This window comes from Ceratotherium simum, chromosome 17 (genome assembly GCF_057802395.1).
Source record: "Ceratotherium simum simum isolate JZ-2026a chromosome 17, ASM5780239v1, whole genome shotgun sequence".
Taxonomy (NCBI): domain Eukaryota; kingdom Metazoa; phylum Chordata; class Mammalia; order Perissodactyla; family Rhinocerotidae; genus Ceratotherium; species Ceratotherium simum.
The window spans coordinates 11,523,830-11,540,514 of NC_141916.1; the positions used below are offsets into that span (position 1 = coordinate 11,523,830).

The 16,685-nt window shown below is 46.3% G+C and overlaps 2 protein-coding genes across 3 annotated transcripts in view; one reads left to right on the forward strand and one right to left on the reverse strand.

Annotated features, from left to right (window-relative positions):
- Window positions 1-813, forward strand: DDIT3 (DNA damage inducible transcript 3). Its single transcript, XM_004429312.3, has 2 exons — window positions 1-140; window positions 228-813. The coding sequence occupies exons 1-2, from the start codon at window positions 3-5 to the stop codon at window positions 594-596; spliced, it is 507 nt and encodes a 168-aa protein (XP_004429369.1). The 5' UTR covers window positions 1-2; the 3' UTR covers window positions 597-813.
- MARS1 (methionyl-tRNA synthetase 1) overlaps window positions 756-16,685 on the reverse strand; it is a 17,969-nt gene continuing 2,039 nt past the window's right edge. Inside the window, exons 5-21 of one of the 2 annotated variants that reach the window (XM_004429311.3) lie at window positions 16,595-16,670; window positions 16,185-16,357; window positions 15,907-16,013; window positions 12,522-12,638; window positions 12,167-12,370; window positions 11,198-11,399; window positions 8,812-8,886; window positions 5,049-5,219; window positions 4,786-4,881; window positions 4,498-4,615; window positions 3,900-4,113; window positions 2,609-2,740; window positions 2,402-2,506; window positions 2,124-2,310; window positions 1,419-1,490; window positions 1,069-1,161; window positions 756-975 (exon numbers count right to left, since the gene is read on the reverse strand). In XM_004429311.3, coding sequence (XP_004429368.1) covers window positions 829-975; window positions 1,069-1,161; window positions 1,419-1,490; window positions 2,124-2,310; window positions 2,402-2,506; window positions 2,609-2,740; window positions 3,900-4,113; window positions 4,498-4,615; window positions 4,786-4,881; window positions 5,049-5,219; window positions 8,812-8,886; window positions 11,198-11,399; window positions 12,167-12,370; window positions 12,522-12,638; window positions 15,907-16,013; window positions 16,185-16,357; window positions 16,595-16,670 — 2,289 coding nt within the window. In that variant the 3' untranslated portion in view covers window positions 756-828. Of the gene's footprint in view, window positions 976-1,068; window positions 1,162-1,216; window positions 1,280-1,418; window positions 1,491-2,123; window positions 2,311-2,401; window positions 2,507-2,608; window positions 2,741-3,899; window positions 4,114-4,497; window positions 4,616-4,785; window positions 4,882-5,048; window positions 5,220-8,811; window positions 8,887-11,197; window positions 11,400-12,166; window positions 12,371-12,521; window positions 12,639-15,906; window positions 16,014-16,184; window positions 16,358-16,594; window positions 16,671-16,685 lie in introns of those variants that run through there. The other variant, XM_087442130.1, reaches the window with a different exon arrangement.

Genomic DNA, 16,685 nt, shown 5'->3' on the forward strand with positions numbered 1-16,685 from the left:
AGATGGCAGCTGAGTCACTGCCTTTCTCCTTCGGGACACTGTCCAGCTGGGAACTGGAAGCCTGGTATGAGGATCTGCAGGAGGTGCTGTTCTCAGATGAAAATGGGGGTACCTATGTCTCATCCCCTGGAAACGAGGAGGTGAGAAGGCTAGGCCTAAAGCTGGGGGGGATGTTGCCTTTCCCTTCTCAACTAATATCTACCCTACCTTTCTTCATTTCCTTGAAGGAAGAATCAAAAACCTTCACCACTCTTGACCCTGCCTCTCTGGCTTGGCTGACAGAGGAGCCAGGACCAGCAGAGGTCACAAGCACCTCCCAGAGCCCTTGCTCTCCGGATTCCAGTCAGAGCTCCCTGGCTCAGGAAGAAGAAGAGGAAGATCAAGGAAGACCCAGGAAACGGAAACAGAGTGGCCAGTCCCCAGCCCGGGCTGGAAAGCAACGAATGAAAGAGAAAGAACAAGAGAACGAAAGGAAAGTGGCGAAGCTAGCTGAAGAGAACGAACGGCTCAAGCAGGAAATCGAGCGCCTGACCAGGGAAGTGGAGGCGACTCGCCGGGCTCTGATTGACCGAATGGTTAATCTGCACCAAGCATGAACAGTGGGGACCATCACTTCCCCCTTGGGCCACTGCTCAAGCCACTACCTACCTTTCCCAGAAGTGGCTCCTGACCACCTTCTCATGAGTGCCAATGATGTGACCCTCAACCCCATCTATTCAGTCGGGGGGAAAGCTTGGGGTAGACGACAGGATGTATATAGAGATTGTACATTTATTTATTACTGTCCATAACCATTAAAGTGACTTTCTTTGACCCAAGTTCTCCCTTTCACTTTTTCTTCTTGCCTTTAGGGGTTTCCAGGGGTTTCCCCTCAGCTAGAGCCAACTGTTTCTTCAGATCCAAGAGTTTAGCCACCTCTGCAGCAACCTGGTTCTTGTCTGCCTTTTGTGCTTTCAGTTCTCGGACAATGTTGCCCTACGAGAAGAGGGGGTGGGGTAACACAGTGAGACCAGAGGGGACCTATTCAGGATTCAGCTGTCCAGTCTCCCATGGGGCTTTGCTTCCTACCTGTTTTGTCACTTCCTCCATCAGCACTTGTATCTGCTGTGGTCCAGCGGTTGTCATAGTCTCTGCAACTGCTGGCTTGGAGGATACTTTTGCCTGGGAAACAACAACAGAGTTATCACCTGCCACCGTAACTATCCCCCTGACCTCAAGTTTGTATAACATCTCAGGCTGGGGGGACAGGGATTACCTTCAACTCCAAGGGCTCTTCTAGCTAAGACAGGAAAGAAAAACTACAAGTGAGGAAGCAGCAGGACCAAAAGATGGAAAGAAATGAGTGAGGACTACTTGGGGACACTAAGGAGAGGGCGCTATAGCTGTGGCGGGGTGAGAACAGTCTTGAGCTTTCTCACCTGGCCCCCGCCGAAGCGCTGCCTCAAACTTTCAATCTGGTCATTTTCCAATTTTTGAAACAAGGGGCTGACCTGTGAAAAAAAAATTCCGGAATCATTCACTGGTTAGGTATAAACTCTACCAGACTATACAGAGGGCCTCTCCCACCCCAATCACTGATGTTCAGGAACTCCAAATGTTGTAGAAGAAACGCTGAGCAAATACCTGCTGATTCCAGTAAAGAATCCAGAAAAAGCACTGGTGTTCACTATGAAAGCCCAAAGTATTAGTAGGGTCACAGATCATTTAAACTATTTAATGACGTGAGGTTGATGCAAAAGCTTAGAGGTGTATGAACTTTATCATCTGTGTCCAAGAGGAAATGGCCCCCCGGGATTCTGCCTGCTTACTGCTTCTCAGCAGTATGGAGACCAGGTGACCATGGTGTTTCCTCAAACATCTGCTGTATACCAGTTAGTTTCATGTGCCAGGGACTGGGTTCTGACATGAAAAGCAATGAGGATAAAAAGGCTACAGGTAATGCTGGGCCTGTGAACCAAGACCAGAAACAAGCCCAAGTGCAGAGTGGGGTCAGTGGGGAAGGGGTTCAGGGAACAGCTGTGAGAGTCCCATGCCCAAAGTAAATTCTCTGAGCCCTCCCCAAAGGCTGCATGGCAAAGGGAACAATTGTAAGACACCCTGGCTCTTCCAACTCTGAGACCTACGGTGCCAATCTGGTGTCCTGCTGGTAAGGTACAAAGGAAGCTTGTGGGCAGGATACTGCAGGCTGGAGGTGGGAGCTGCAGCTGGGCCTGGATGGTGGCACTAACCGTGGGCATGTAAGGCTGGAGCATGACGGACAGCAAGGCAGCTATATTCACTGCCAAGCCTGTCACTGTCCCTGCCCGCTGCCTGAGGAAGAAGAGAGATTAGTCAGGACCTCCAAGAGGACACAGCCTACAGACCACTTTATTCCTGTAGCCAACCCTACCTCCTGACCTACCTGTCAGCTTCACTGCCTTTAATCCGCTTCCAGGGCTCATTCACCTGAATGTATTGGTTGCCATGGCGAGAGATGGTGAGGATACTGCGTAAGGCATCCCGGATCCTAGGAAGCGGGGAGGCAAGGTGTAAGGTCCTAGAGGGACCACTATGGGGCTCTCAGCATGCAGCAGATCACTGAGGTGAGACAGAGGTGTAGGTTCCTTACCGAACCTTCTCTAGCAGCTGGTGATAGTGCTGGAGCTCCAGGGTGACATGGGCCAGCAGGCGCTGATCGTCAGAGGTAAGCACCATCTCGGGCACGTAACCTCCAAAGAACTTAGACACAAACATCCCAGCTCTTGATGGGAGTAGGGAAGGAGAGGGGAGAGAAAAGAGGAGTTACTGTCCAGTCTCCTTATAGAAATCTGACCTGATTTTCATAATTCTACATTCTGTCAGAACTGACACCTCCTGCTTCCCTCAAGCTGGAAGGCAAAGCTTAACAAATTGACTCTTTATTCTCCCTCCCCTAAGAATATGACTCTGTACATAACAAACATTTTACATACAGATATCCCTTATTTAAAGAAACCTGACAGTTAAGAAACTGTTCATTCTACTTTTAAGAAGTTAATACTTAGGGGCCGGCCCCGTGGCTTAGCAGTTAAGTGCACATGCTCCGCTACTGGCGGCCCGGGTTCGGATCCCGGGCGCGCACCGACGCACCGCTTCTCCGGCCATGCTGAGGCCGCGTCCCACATACAGCAACTAGAAGGATGTGCAACTATGACGTACAACTATCTAGTGGGGCTCTGGGGGAAAAAAAAAGGAGGAGGATTGGCAATAGATGTTAGCTCAGAGCCGGTCTTCCTCAGCAAAAAGAGGAGGATTAGCATGGATGTTAGCTCAGGGCTGATCTTCCTCACAAAAAAAAAAAAAAAAGTTAATACTTAGCATGATCAAGTTGAAATATATGTTAATTGCTGTCAAACAAATACTCTAGTAGAGATTATCTGTTAAATGTGGTTAATGACCAAACCTGAGAGGGTAGGAAGCCATGGAGGATATTTTCTTAGATTGCAGAACAGCTGAGATAGGGACCAAGAGTGGAATGTGAGCCTAAAGCAACAAAAACTCCGAAGAGTACAGCAGAAGTCTCCCACCCTTCACTCAAATAACCCCTTCTGCAAAACTTTTCAATGGTCTACAAGTGAACTTTTCTGCTAGGAGAGCATACACCTCCAATTCTATAAGGAACATTAATAAAAAAGCAATCCCCAAAAATTCACTTTGTGACCAACTTTGCTAAATCACGTTTCTACAACTAACGTCCCCCAAGCACACACAGCGTACTGGTTTCTAGGAGCAGATCCCAATGGATAGAAATCCACTTTCCACATTGTCCTCCCGATCCCTCACAGCCTCCTGCCCATTTACCAGCCCTCTCTGTATTCCCATCTCATGGAGCAGAGTCAGCCCAGTTCCTTTTCTGACTCTGACCCCTCACCAAGTCCCACCTGTTGATGAAGTTGCCCAGGTTGTTAAGCAGCTCCGAATTATTCTTGTGCAACATGTCTGTCCAGGAGAAGGCACTGTCCTGGCCCTCAGGCCGAATGTATAGTAGATAGAAGCGCCAGATGTCAGCAGGGATCCCTGTGTCCTGGGCCATGTCCCCAAACACTCCCACACCCCGGCTCTTAGAGAATTTCCCGTCCTCGTAGTTCAGGTACTCTGGACAGAAAAGGAGAATGAGAACCATCTGCTCAAATCACACCCTTCCCTCTCTGACTCACTAACTCTGCTTTCCTCTCCCTCAGCCTCAGCTCTTGGGTGTCCAGCGACACCTCTCCTTGAGTAGCTGGCCTGCACAGGACTTGGGAGATCCTTCCTCTCCATTCTGGCCTTTTTTCCCTTTGCTTCTACCATTACAAAGTTTTAGCTTTGGACTTTTGCTTTCTTCAGGTTCTTGTTTCCCTCTTCTGGGTTGAGTTCTCATGTTCCAATTATTTCCTATTTCATCTCAACTCCTAACTCAGGACCTCCAGAATCTTCTCCCAAGTACTGCTTCAGCCCTCATTCCCCAGGAACACCCCCATCTCCAGTCTCCCAGGGTACCTGTAGCAATGAGGTGTTTGACCAAGGTGTAGTTGTCCTCAGCTCCGAGGGCTGAACAAGGAAAGACTAAGCCATGGAAGGGAACGTTGTCTTTGGCCATGAACTGATATAGGCTCACCTATGGAATATAGTGGGGAGGCCGAGCTCCTGAGATCTTCTTCAAAGGCCCAAGAAAGAACAGATACTCAACCCTCACCTACCCACCCCTCTCACACACACACACACACACACACACACACACACACACACGCACCCTCCCCACAGACAGGCTAACCAAGAACTGCTCACTTGCTCTGGGTTCTTCCACCATCTCTCCCACTGGTCTGTGTAGTTGGCTGTGATGGACAGGTAGCCAATAGTGGCATCAAACCAGACATAGAATACCTGGAGGGTCAGGAGGAAAGAGACATGGTAGGATGAAAAAACAATGGGAGAAGTTCACCAACCCAAAGTCTCAGACTGAAACAAGACATCATCAACAGTCTATTCTGCTAGCTCAGGGTGTCAACCCCAAGGCTGAATGAGACATGAGTAAAGCAGAGGGTTTTTACCTTCTCCTCAAAACCTTCTAAGGGTACAGGGGTTCCCCATCTGAGGTCTCGGGTTATGCAGCGTGGCCTGAGGCCATCCCGAAGCCAAGAACGAATGATGAACCAGGCATTGGGTGTCCAGTCACTGCCAGGCAATGTCTTCTCCAACCACTCCTCCAGTCGCCCTTCCAGCTGAGATGGCAGAGGCAGACAGAGGGCTGATTTAGGACAGTCTCATACATAGTTTGCGTAAGGATAAATAGGTGCAGCCTTTTTGGAGCAGTTTGGCAATACAGAATTAAAATTAAAAGACTCATGACTTTGACACAGCAATTCCACTTCCAGAATTTTTTTCAACAGAAATAGTCACACAAGAGTGTATAGATGTGTATATCAGGTGCACTGTTCATCATAGCGAAAAACTGAAACTAATTCCCATGGTTCAAAAGAAATATGGTATATCAATACAATGAAATACTTTTATAAGGCCATTAAAAAGAGTGAGGCAGACCTATATGTATTGCCATGTAAATATCTCCGAGACACATTATTAATTAAATAAAACAAACTGCAAAACAATAACAAAGGATATAATCCAATTATTATAAAAATAAGTAATAATACACAGATTATTATAAACCCAGAAAACATTTTGAAGGAAAATATATATTAGTGCATTATTCTCAGATGGGATTATGGGAAACATCCATTTTTATACCATATATTTCTATCTGAAATTTTAAAAACAAGCTTATATCACTTTTGTAAGCAGAAAAACAAAGATAAATCTTTTTTAAGGAATGGTTGGGCCGGCCCTGTGGCTTGGTGGTTAAGTGCGCGCGCTGCGATGCTGGCGGCCCGGGTTTGGATCCCGGGTGCGCATCGAGGCACCACTTCTCCGTTCATCCTGAGGCCGAGTCCCACATGCAGCAACTAGAAGGATGTGCAGCTACGACACACAACTATCCACTGCGGCTTTGGGGGGAAAAAATAAAATAAATAAAATCTTTAAAAAAATAAAAAAAAAAAAAATAAAAAAAAAAAAAAAAAAAAGGAATGGTTTATGTGATTCTGAAGCCTGACAATCTACTCTGCTGGTGAGGCTCTGAGGGAACAGGTTCACTCATGCATTGCTGGTGGGAATGCAAAATGGAACAACACCCACTGAGGAAAATGGGGCAGTAAACTAGATATGCATATACCCTTGACACAGCAAGTGATCACTTTTAAGGAATTTATCCTGAAGACACACTTCCAACAATACAAAAATACATACGCACAAGGTAATTCACTGCAACATTATTTGTAAATGCAAAACACTGGAAACTACCTAAATGGTGACACAGGAAATTGCTTAAATAAACTACGGTACATACACAGAATGGAGTACTATGCAGCTGTTAAAAAAAAAAAAAAACAAATAAGGATGATCTCTATGGACTGATATAGAGTGATCTGATGGGGAGTGATTTCCAGAACATACTGTTAGGTGACAAAGACAAAATGCACAAGAATATACACAATATGCTATATTTTGTATAAGGGGAAATAAGAAAACATACATATATCTCTGTTTATCTTTATTCATATACATAAAGCTTGTCTTTACAAAAATAAACACACTAAGAATAAATCAGAAAACGAAGTTGATCACCTACAGGAGATGGGAGAACAAGGTGGCAGGGACAGAAAGGGAACGACACTTCTCTGAGTATACCTTTTTGTATGGTTTTGATTTTTAGAAGGATATTGATGTTTTACATGTTCAATAAATAAAATAAAATTAACAAGGACAAAGAGAGGGAAAAAAAAAAACTAAAAGCAAATGAACCAAACTTATTAACCTATTTCAGTAACATAACCACACTAAAGGGAGAGAAAACTAATCTAAGACAATTCTGAACACACTATTTGATTATACACCCTCAGTTGGGGGGAAGGGGCAGGACTGCCAACAAACCCTAAACTCTTTTCAGCAGGTTGTTTTGTAGTGGAATGAGTGAAGCCATTCTGAAATTATTTTTAGGTGTATTATAGGATTGAGCAAATGAGTGAATGTTGTTGGGAACCAGGGCACTTACTGTGGAAGAAGGGAGATACACAGGAAATGAGGGAGAATGAGGAAGAACCCTGTGGGGAGAGACTGGGATCGCAGGTGTCAGCATGAACCGAAATGCCTAACTCTCTTTGCTAAAGGACTAGAAGCAAAGGCACCCCAGTAGCAGTGAGCACACAGAGCACCCAAACCTTGGTCTCAAATGTTGTTCCCTACTAAAATGAACTAGAGTTTTGTGGAGAAATGGCTGATTCCAAGGCTGGAAGAAGATGAGATCTAGAATATGGTTATGCCAGAAAACAAGGAAGAACTTAAAAAATGGTGGGAGATCTCAAAAATACACAGGGAAACGATTTTGAAGAGGCTCCCACTGGCCAAATAAGGGACAACTGGAACATGAAAATAATTGAGGACAGGAATAAATTATAAACCATCGAAAAAATAGGAATCCACGAGTCCACAGTGATAATAAATAGACAACTAAATGAGGGAATGAAGGAAGAGGGTGAATGTGGAAGGAGTGGTAGAGTTGGAGAATCCTAATGAAAACTGGTCCAGGTAAGAATGATGAAATAAGTGGATGTGAAATGTAGAGGGAACCTCTCAGTGAAGAGCAGGGTGTCTTCATGGTCTTAAATTGTATTCCCATAGACTGCTTATAAGTTGCAGAGGGCAAATATTAATTATACAGCAGAGAAACTGAGTAACACCTTGACTAAACAAAATTAACATCACCAGTGAGGGGAAAATGGCCATCAGTTGCCTCTGGAAAGGACACAGTATCGTTTATGTAGTTTTCCAACTAAGGATGCATAACCTGAATCTAACCATGAGGAAACACCCAACAAATCCAAAATGAGGAATACTCAATTTTAAAAAGGACGTCAGGGCCTACATTCTTAAAAACTGTTAATGTCATAAAAGATAAAGAAAGGCTGAGGAACTGTTTCAGATTAAAGGAAACTAAAGATATACAAAAACTAAATGTAATACACCATCCTGAGCTAGATTCTGTACTAAAGGAAAAATAATGCTATAAAGGATATTATTCGAATGATTAACAAAATTGGAATATGGATAGTAAGACAACTATATCAATGTTAAATTTCTTGAAGCTATTAACTTTTTTGTGGTTATGCAAGAAACACACATTGAAGTATTTAAGAGTAAAGAGGACATATATGTACATATATATTTATACGTGGAGTCAGAGAATATTCTAAAGCAAATGGAGGAAAACCTTAACTAGTGAATCTGGGTAAAGAACATGAGGTTCTTTGCTCAAGCAACTATTTATTCTTGCAACTTTCTTTGTGAGCCTGAAATTACTTCCAAATAAAAAGTTAAAAAAGAAAAAAAAGGAGGCAAATCTACTAACGTGGAAAATTGGTCAAGGCACATTGCAAAGTAAAAGAAAGAAAGTAGGTTGCAGAAGAATATGGGTGCTATGATCTAATTTGTATTAAGAAAACAAAAACGACATACAAATATTCTCACATGCATATGCTATTTCTGAACAGACACGAAGGAAAGTGAGCAGCAGTAAATACCTCTGGCAAGTGGGCCTGAGCCTCTCACTTTGTGCCCTTTAATCTGTTCCACCCTTTTACAATGTATAATTTTTAAGTGGAAATTAAAAACACTTGCGAGTGATCTGGTACAGATGCAAGGTCGAGGCAGTGGGGGCAGAAGAGGCCATGCAGACGAGATGGTGGGAAGGGCCATTACCTTAGGCAGGTCCAGGAACAGGTGCTGAGAGGACTTCACCACAGGGCACGACCGGCAGACTTTACACTGAGGCTTCTGTGAAGGGAAATTCAAGAGAAGGGGTGACCTGAGGTGGGACAGTCAGGATGAGCACTGCAGGCCAGGGGGAGCTTCTAGGCAAGGGGAGAGGCTGAGGGGTGAGCTTCCCAGTCTGCCATCTGGCTTAGCTTCATGCTGGCACCCAGCCAACTCACCAACTACCTGGCCTTCTCTAAACCCAGAGACTCAAGTCTGCAGAGCACGACATTTGTTAGTTTCACGTCTCTGACCTACCACTCCAAAGCCCAGGCAAGAGCACCCTCTGAGCACAGGCTAGGCACAGAGCATGCACTGTACGCAGCTGTGTGAGGGGAGGAAGGAGCGACACACAGCTCCTCTCCTTGAAGAAGTGACAATCAAGTGAGGGAGACGGCTTGCACAAGAAACAAGAGTAGACCTTTACAAAGCAAAATGTCGGGAAATACTTTATTTTCATGGTTCAAATGGACTATACCAACACTGAAGGCTGATGGCTAAAGGAATAAACAGTTAGGTGGGGCTAATCAAGGAAAGCTCCCAAGTGAGTTTTGATCTGGGTTTATTTATTTATTTTTTTGGGGGGGAGGAAGACTGGCCCTGAGCTAACATCTATTGCCAATCTTCCTCCTTTTTTTCCTTTTTTCTCCCCCAAGCCCCAGCAGATACTTGTATATCATAATTGTACATCCTTCTAGTTGCTCTACGTGAGACGCGGCCTCAGCATGGCTTGATGAACGGTGCGTAGGGTCCACACCCAGGATCCAAACCGGCGAACCCCGGGCCTCAGAAGCGGAGCACGGGAACTTCACCACTACGCCACAAGTCCGACCCCTTGATTTGGGTTTAGAAGGTGAGAAAATCTAACTCTCTTATGACCTTTCCTGACTGCACACACCTACATCCAACTGCCTACCTAGAGTCTCTCCCCGGACGTCTAACGGGCATCTCAACCCTAACAGACCTAAAGGGTATCACTGCATTCCACCCGAAAGCCTGCTCTTCATCCAATCTTGCCCATGTTCCTAAATGTCTCCCCAACCTACTCAAGCCAAAAACTTACAAGTCACGGTTTTCCTGACTTCCGCTCAACCCGAATTCCAGTCTATCCAGTTCTACAGTCTGCCTCCAAAGAGTATCTCGAATCCTTCTTTTCTTTTTTTTTCATTTCCACTGCTTCTGACCTAGTTCAAGCCACTGTCATCCACTGGGCAACCACTCTAGCCTCCAAACCGGTCTCCCCACTTTCTGTCTTGCTTCCCTCCCATCCATTTTCCACAGAGCAGCCTGCCATTCAACTCCCGCAATGGCTTACCAGGCCCTGGCAATCTGGTCACTGCCTACCTCTCCGACCTCGTCTGAAGTCACCTTCCCTCTCACTCACTATGCTACAGGTACTTTTCCCATTTGTATATTTTATTCTAGTTACTATTTTTTTTCCCATTATTTATTTATTTATTTTCCCCCCCCAAAGCCCCAGTAGATAGTTGTATGTCATAGTTGCACATTCTTCTAGTTGCTGTTATGTGGGCCGCAGTCTCAGCATGGCCGGAGAAGCAGTGCATCGGTGCGAACCCGGGATCTGAACCCGGGCCGCCAGCAATGGAGCGTGCACACTTAACCGCTAAGCCACGGGGCCAGCCCTACAGGTACTTTTCCATTACGCCTTTTCAGCTCTTTGCTGCTTTGGGCCTTTGCACTCGTGGTCCTTCTGCTTGGAACACTCTTAACCCCACTCATCACTTGGCTTGCTCCTTCTCATTCTTCAGTTAAACTCTCAGTTCAAATGTTACCTCCTCTGAAAGCCCTTCCCTAATCACCTAGCTTAAATCTAGCCAAAACTCACTATCACATCCTTCCCGAGAGTTTATTCTACAATTATATTCCTGTCTTGTTTAGTGCTGGTCTCCTCCCCACACTAGATAAAAGTCTGTCTTGTTCACTGCTACGTCCTTAGCACCTGAAACTGTCACTGGCCTATTGTAAGGAATCAAAAAATGTTTGCAGGATAAATGAATGAATAAATAAATTAACAAACGAGTAAATACAAGTAGAAGATATGGCGTTTATGGAAAAGAGAAAGAACTAAATAAATGCAGATCAGGTGGTCTAAAGTAGGAACAAGGTGGCAAAGTATAAACGTGACTTGTCTATTTCCCAGCACAGGGCTAAGCACAAAGACAATGCCCAGTGAGTCTTTATCCAGTGGACTGAAGGACAAGCTGCTGAGAAAAAGCCATTGATGAAAGGTCTTGAATGCTAAACAAAAATCCTGAATGGGACAAGAATAGAGATTGTCTTCTTCCAGGCTCCTATGATACCCTCCTCTCACCTTGAGCTCAATGGCATTGATAAGCTTGCCACACTTGTCACACTGGTCGCCGCGGGCCTCCTCGTAGCCACAGAAGGGACACACGCCCTCCACAAAGCGGTCCGCAAGGAAGCGGGCGCAGTGCTCACACCGCAGCTGCTCCATAGTATCCTGCAGCACAAAACCTCGGGCAAACAGCCGCTGGAAGATGTCCTGGGTGATTCTGGCGAGGAGCAAGAACAGGGGAGGGACAGGTCAGAGGAAGTCAGAGGAAGTGGTGCACCCCTCCCTCCTGCCACTCCACCTTGGACTCAAACTCCTTCAGTCCAAGTGCCAAAGAAATCAGGCAGAAGGACTCTCAAGGCAAAGGCCGCCTAGTTGTCTTTAGGGAGTGTGATTGGATGAGCCCAGGCCCCTCACACATATTCCCCATCTCCCCCCACAATCTCTTCCCTCAATACTTTAGAATTTGTTTCTGTTAAATACAGACTTATCTGTTTTGTATTCTTCATTAACAAACATCTCCAAAGAGATAGGACTACGCTGTTCTTTAATATGTTCTAAAAATTAAAATTAAATCAGTCCAACTGCTAAACCACACAGCACTATCAGCTGGCAGCTTGTCTACTATGTAGAGTTTTTCTAAGGATGAATATCAGGCAGAGGAAGCATGAGTACGTTTGCTCTGAACACACATAGGAGTGGGAGGGAATGTCCTAAGACTCCATGGCAACCAGGGAGGAGGAAGGCAGTAGAGAGAAGGCAGATACTTCCCATGAGCCTAACTCCTGTCTCTTCCCTCCCTTGGCTGCTCCTGCTTCTGCACTCACAGGCTTCTGCACACAGTGAACCCCTTAATTCAGGGCAATACTCAGATCCTAAGTGAAGGGGGAGTGCCTAGACAACCATCTTGATTTCTGTCTCCAGGATATTCTCACTGCCCCAGCCCAGCCTTCACCCTCCATTTCTACCTCATTAGAGGAAACCTACTTGGTCTGCTGTGGAGTGGTGGTGCGGCCAAAAATATCAAAGGAGATATTAAACCAGCGGTAGATGTCGGCATGGATGGCATGGTACTTGTCGCAGATCTCCTGGGGGGTTAGACCCTCCTCCATAGCCTTGGTCTCTGTCGCTGTACCGTACTCATCTGTCCCACACAGATAGAGGGTGTTCCACTGGCGGAGGCGGGAGTACCTGAAAGGGAACATGGTGATCATGGAGGGCCCCATCTAGCCCCTCCCATACCCCCAGGATCCCTCCAGCCTCCACCCTTGAGGCATCCTATTCCCTCGGGGCCCACTGCTCCCCTCAGGAGCTCTCCCCTCCACGCTGCAGCTGGCTCCACCTGGCAAAGACGTCAGCACTGAGCACGCAACCAATGATGTTTCCAAGGTGGGGGACATTGTTGACATAAGGGAGGGCGCTGGTGATGAGCACATTCCTTTCCCCAGGCACAGGCAACCTGGTAGGGAAGGAGGAAGAGAACAGTCCATGGGGAGACGCGAGAGGGACCAGCAGGGCACAGAACACCCAGACCAGATGTGTTCCACTGTCAGAGGGTCATGTACATCTGAAGTCTTTTCTCACACAAACCCACAGGACCACAAATTCCCCCAAAAGCCATTAGATCCTCTATAGTCACAAGTACAGGGCCCTGCCCACAGTGAACAAGCCTCGTGTATTGCTCCGAAGGAGCCTCATTCCAACACTGATCTCCGTCCCTCTTTACCATGGTGACTGCTTCCTTTCCATTAGCTCGTTCTCAGGCTCCAACCTCCCAGGTCTTGACAAAACTCTCCCTAGGCTCCATCCAACACCATCACTCACTAGTCCCTGGACTCTGGACTCTGATGTCACCCAAAAACACTTTCCCAGCGCTGACCTCTCTCCTTCTTCCCAGGTGCTATGTTAATATTACCTCTAGTCACTGCCTGAAATTCTTACAGCTCACCACCCCATATACAAATCTTCCCAAGTCCTTTTGTACCCCTTGCCTCTTCTCGCCCTAACCATTTGCTAATGGCCTTCATTTGCTAATGGCCTGACTGAAACCAGGAGGCACCAACTACTGCCTTTGTAGCCCTCCTCTCCTCCCCACTTTTCTGGGATCTTTCCTAGTCATGTCACTCAATCTGCTGTCTGAAGTCACTCAATCCACTATTCTTTTCATGCTTCATCATCCTCGACAGCTCAGCTGCACACATCGTGTGTCCATCCCCCTCCTTAGCACCGACCCCCAACCAGGGATCCTTTCATCTGTCCAACCATTCTCAACCTACACTCACTGGCCCCCATCATTTACTGTGTCTTTCAACTCTCGGCATCCTGAGAGCTCCCTGATTCCCAGAGTTTCTACTACTAACAAAGACTCAAATTAGTCCTTCACATTAACCTCACCCCGTCTTCTCAGCTGCTGCGATATATCCGGTCAGATGTCCCAACAACTTCCTGGAATTTCCTCACAAAAGATCTCACTAATTTCTCCTGAATACCATCATTTTCTCTGAAATCCAGCTTAGAAATCAGCTCCTCAGGCAAGCCATCCTTCCCTGATGACCAGCCTTCCACCAAGTCATCCTTGTATCCCGAGCCCCTAACCACTTTGTGGCACACTCTGGGGTGCTCCTTCTGTGTTACCCCGTAACTTCTCTCTCATTATGAGTGTGCTTTACATCTACATGCTAGATATAAAGGTGAGTAGGCCAGAGTTCTGCCCTCAGTGGGGTTACATTCTATTATGTAACTGTTGACTGGGATGTGTGCAATGAGAGGTACAAGGTGCCAAAGGAGTTTGAAGGAAGGCAAGCATGCACTCCAGCCTAAGATTAAGAGAAGACCTCACAGAGGCAGAACTACTTGAGTTGGGCCTCAAGAATGGGTGGAAATTTGCCTGATCAAGACACTGGGGATGTCTTTCAGTCAGAAGGAAAAGCACAGAAGACAGCTTGGTTTGGCTCTATACAGGGTCTTCAACACCAATCGTTTCCTCCTCTGCATATGCATTTAAACGTGTTAGCCTGGATAGATACCTGAGAAAGTCTATCTCTTTGTCTTTCTTAGCTCCACAGTGCTTAGTACTAAACTGAATCCACGATAGGTACTCAAAATGAGCAAATGCATGGAGTTTCATTAATTCATTCAAATTTTATCAATATCTACCGAACACTTGGCCCTGTGCTAGAAACTGGGCCACATGAGAGATAGTCTCTACCTTCAATAAGCTTACAGGTTAGTGAGCAGACAGACATGTAAAGAGGCAATTACAACATAATATGACAATGGGAGCTCCCAGAAGATGAAGCACTTAAGGCTGTCTCAAGCTCTGTAGAGAAGGAAATAACAGAGCTGGTGTCTGGAGTGACAACTGTCCATCAGGTAGGTAAGGTGCAGGCATTCCAGGGAGAAGGAACAGCATGTGCTAAGACATCAGGTATGGTATGATCTCAGCCTGCCTCCCTCTCAAAACTCATCTTCACCCATCTGATCCTTGACTGACCAGCCTCCAGCCACTGTCAACCAATTAGTTAAAAAGAGCCCAACTCTCTTGTTCCTCAGGCCTTTGCACATGAGGTTTCCTCTATATGAGACACCCTTCCCAGCCTTCCCCCTACTGACTAACACCTACTCATCTTGCAAGTCTTAGTTCAAATGTCACTTTTTTAGAGAGGCCTCTAAGCTAACCTCCTGTGATATTTCTCTCACAGCACCCTGTTCTTTTTCTTCATAGGCCTTACAGAAACTTGTAATTATACATTTGTGCGACAGTTTTTTAAATATCTGTATATCCTACTAGCCTCAAAGTTCCACGAGAGCAGAGGTCTGTCCATTTTGTTCCCTTCTGCATACCTGGCTCCTAGCACACGCGCCTGACGAGGAGTGATGCTCAAATCTTTACTCAATGTCAACAGGCTCAGAGTTAAAAATATTTCATTTTGATGGAAAAATCTGTGTGTGCGTGTGTCTTAATGTAGCAGCAGAGTGATAAAACATGATGCTCAGCATGCAAGCAGGGGCCAGATCATGAAGCACACAAAGGAACCGTCTGCAGAATTCCAAAAAGAAGGGAGATGATGACATGTGCAGGTCTCAGCAGTCACTCTGGTGGCAGTGTGGAGCACGGGGTGGCAGGGAAACAGAAGGGAAGAGATGGTGAAGCCTGATCTAAGGTGGCAGCAGAGAGGACAGGGAGGAGAAGGACGGATTCAAGGACTACTTAGAATCAGTGACTTGGTAATGGAATAAATGACACCGGAAGGGAAGAGGGAAGGGTGCAGATGACATCAAGATTTCTGGCTTGGATTTTCAGGTGGAAGGTGGGGGTCATTCACTAGAGCAAGTGAATAAAGGAGAAATAGAGGCTGGCAGGGAAGATCATAGGTTTGCTTTTGGACATGTTGAGTTTGTAATGCCTGTGCAGGTGGAGGGATCTAGGGGATAATACAACAAACATGTCTGGAGCTCAGGATAGAGATCTGGACTCAAAAAACAGATTCAGGTGCTGTCAGTGGGTCTAAAAGTAGCTACAAACATGGCTGCAGATGGGACTGACTGACGGTGTCCAAAATGATAAGGAAGAATAAAATTTAAAAAAAAAAAGAGAGGGATTTAAGAATAACAGAGAGAATGGAAAATTAAAGAGAGGTCAGCAAAGGGGACTCGGCAGGTAGGTATTGGCTCTATCAATAATTTCCATTAAAGAAACCAAGCCCCACTTGTCCATGCCTACTCACACTGGATTCTGCTGTGGCCGAAGCGGGGGCAAGCTTCCCAGTCCCTTCTCCCAAGCAGTTACAGCCATGGTGATCTCCTCCTCAGACAAGGTAGCCAGCTCCTCCTCCTATGAAGAGTGGACAGAATCCCTCATCAAGTGAGGGGGGCCAAAGAGCAAAGAAACTCTCCTTGCTCTCCAACAACTGAGTAAGTTAGTGGCCATGTTAAAGTCCCTCTCCAAGCCATCCCCATCTCAGGCACTGAGGCTCTGTGGGGACCCCTCTGCTCTGTTCCAAACCTCAGGCTCATTGCTGACAGCCCTCCCCTGAAGGGAGCTGGGCTGGGGCTGCTTTTGGAGGTAGGGCCGGAGGGCCAGGACACCCTGCTGCTTCAGCACAGTCTCTGCCGCTCGCTGACATGGCTCCTGAGAACTCAGTGTCTGGAACCAGCTGTGCAAGGCACCAAGCTCCTCTGTGAGCATGGGAGAAAAGACGGAATCAGCAAGACCTAGAATCGGCAGGCAGGAGTGGACCTCCTCCCCTTCTTCATGAAGTTTCTCCAGTTGCCTTCCCCAGTTCCTTCAGCCATCTTTCTGCTATAGCTGCCCTGTCAAGCTACACCTCAAAGTGAGTCCTCAATATTCTAGTAACCCCTACACCAAGCTCCTAGGGTTGGGGTTGGAGGTGGAATGATATGCACAGTTCTCACCAGGGAGGTAGGCTGGGTCTTGGAGTAATGGGTATAGCGCTCCCCACAAAACAATGTCAGCTAGAGATTCCGTCTCCTTTGTTGAGGAAAG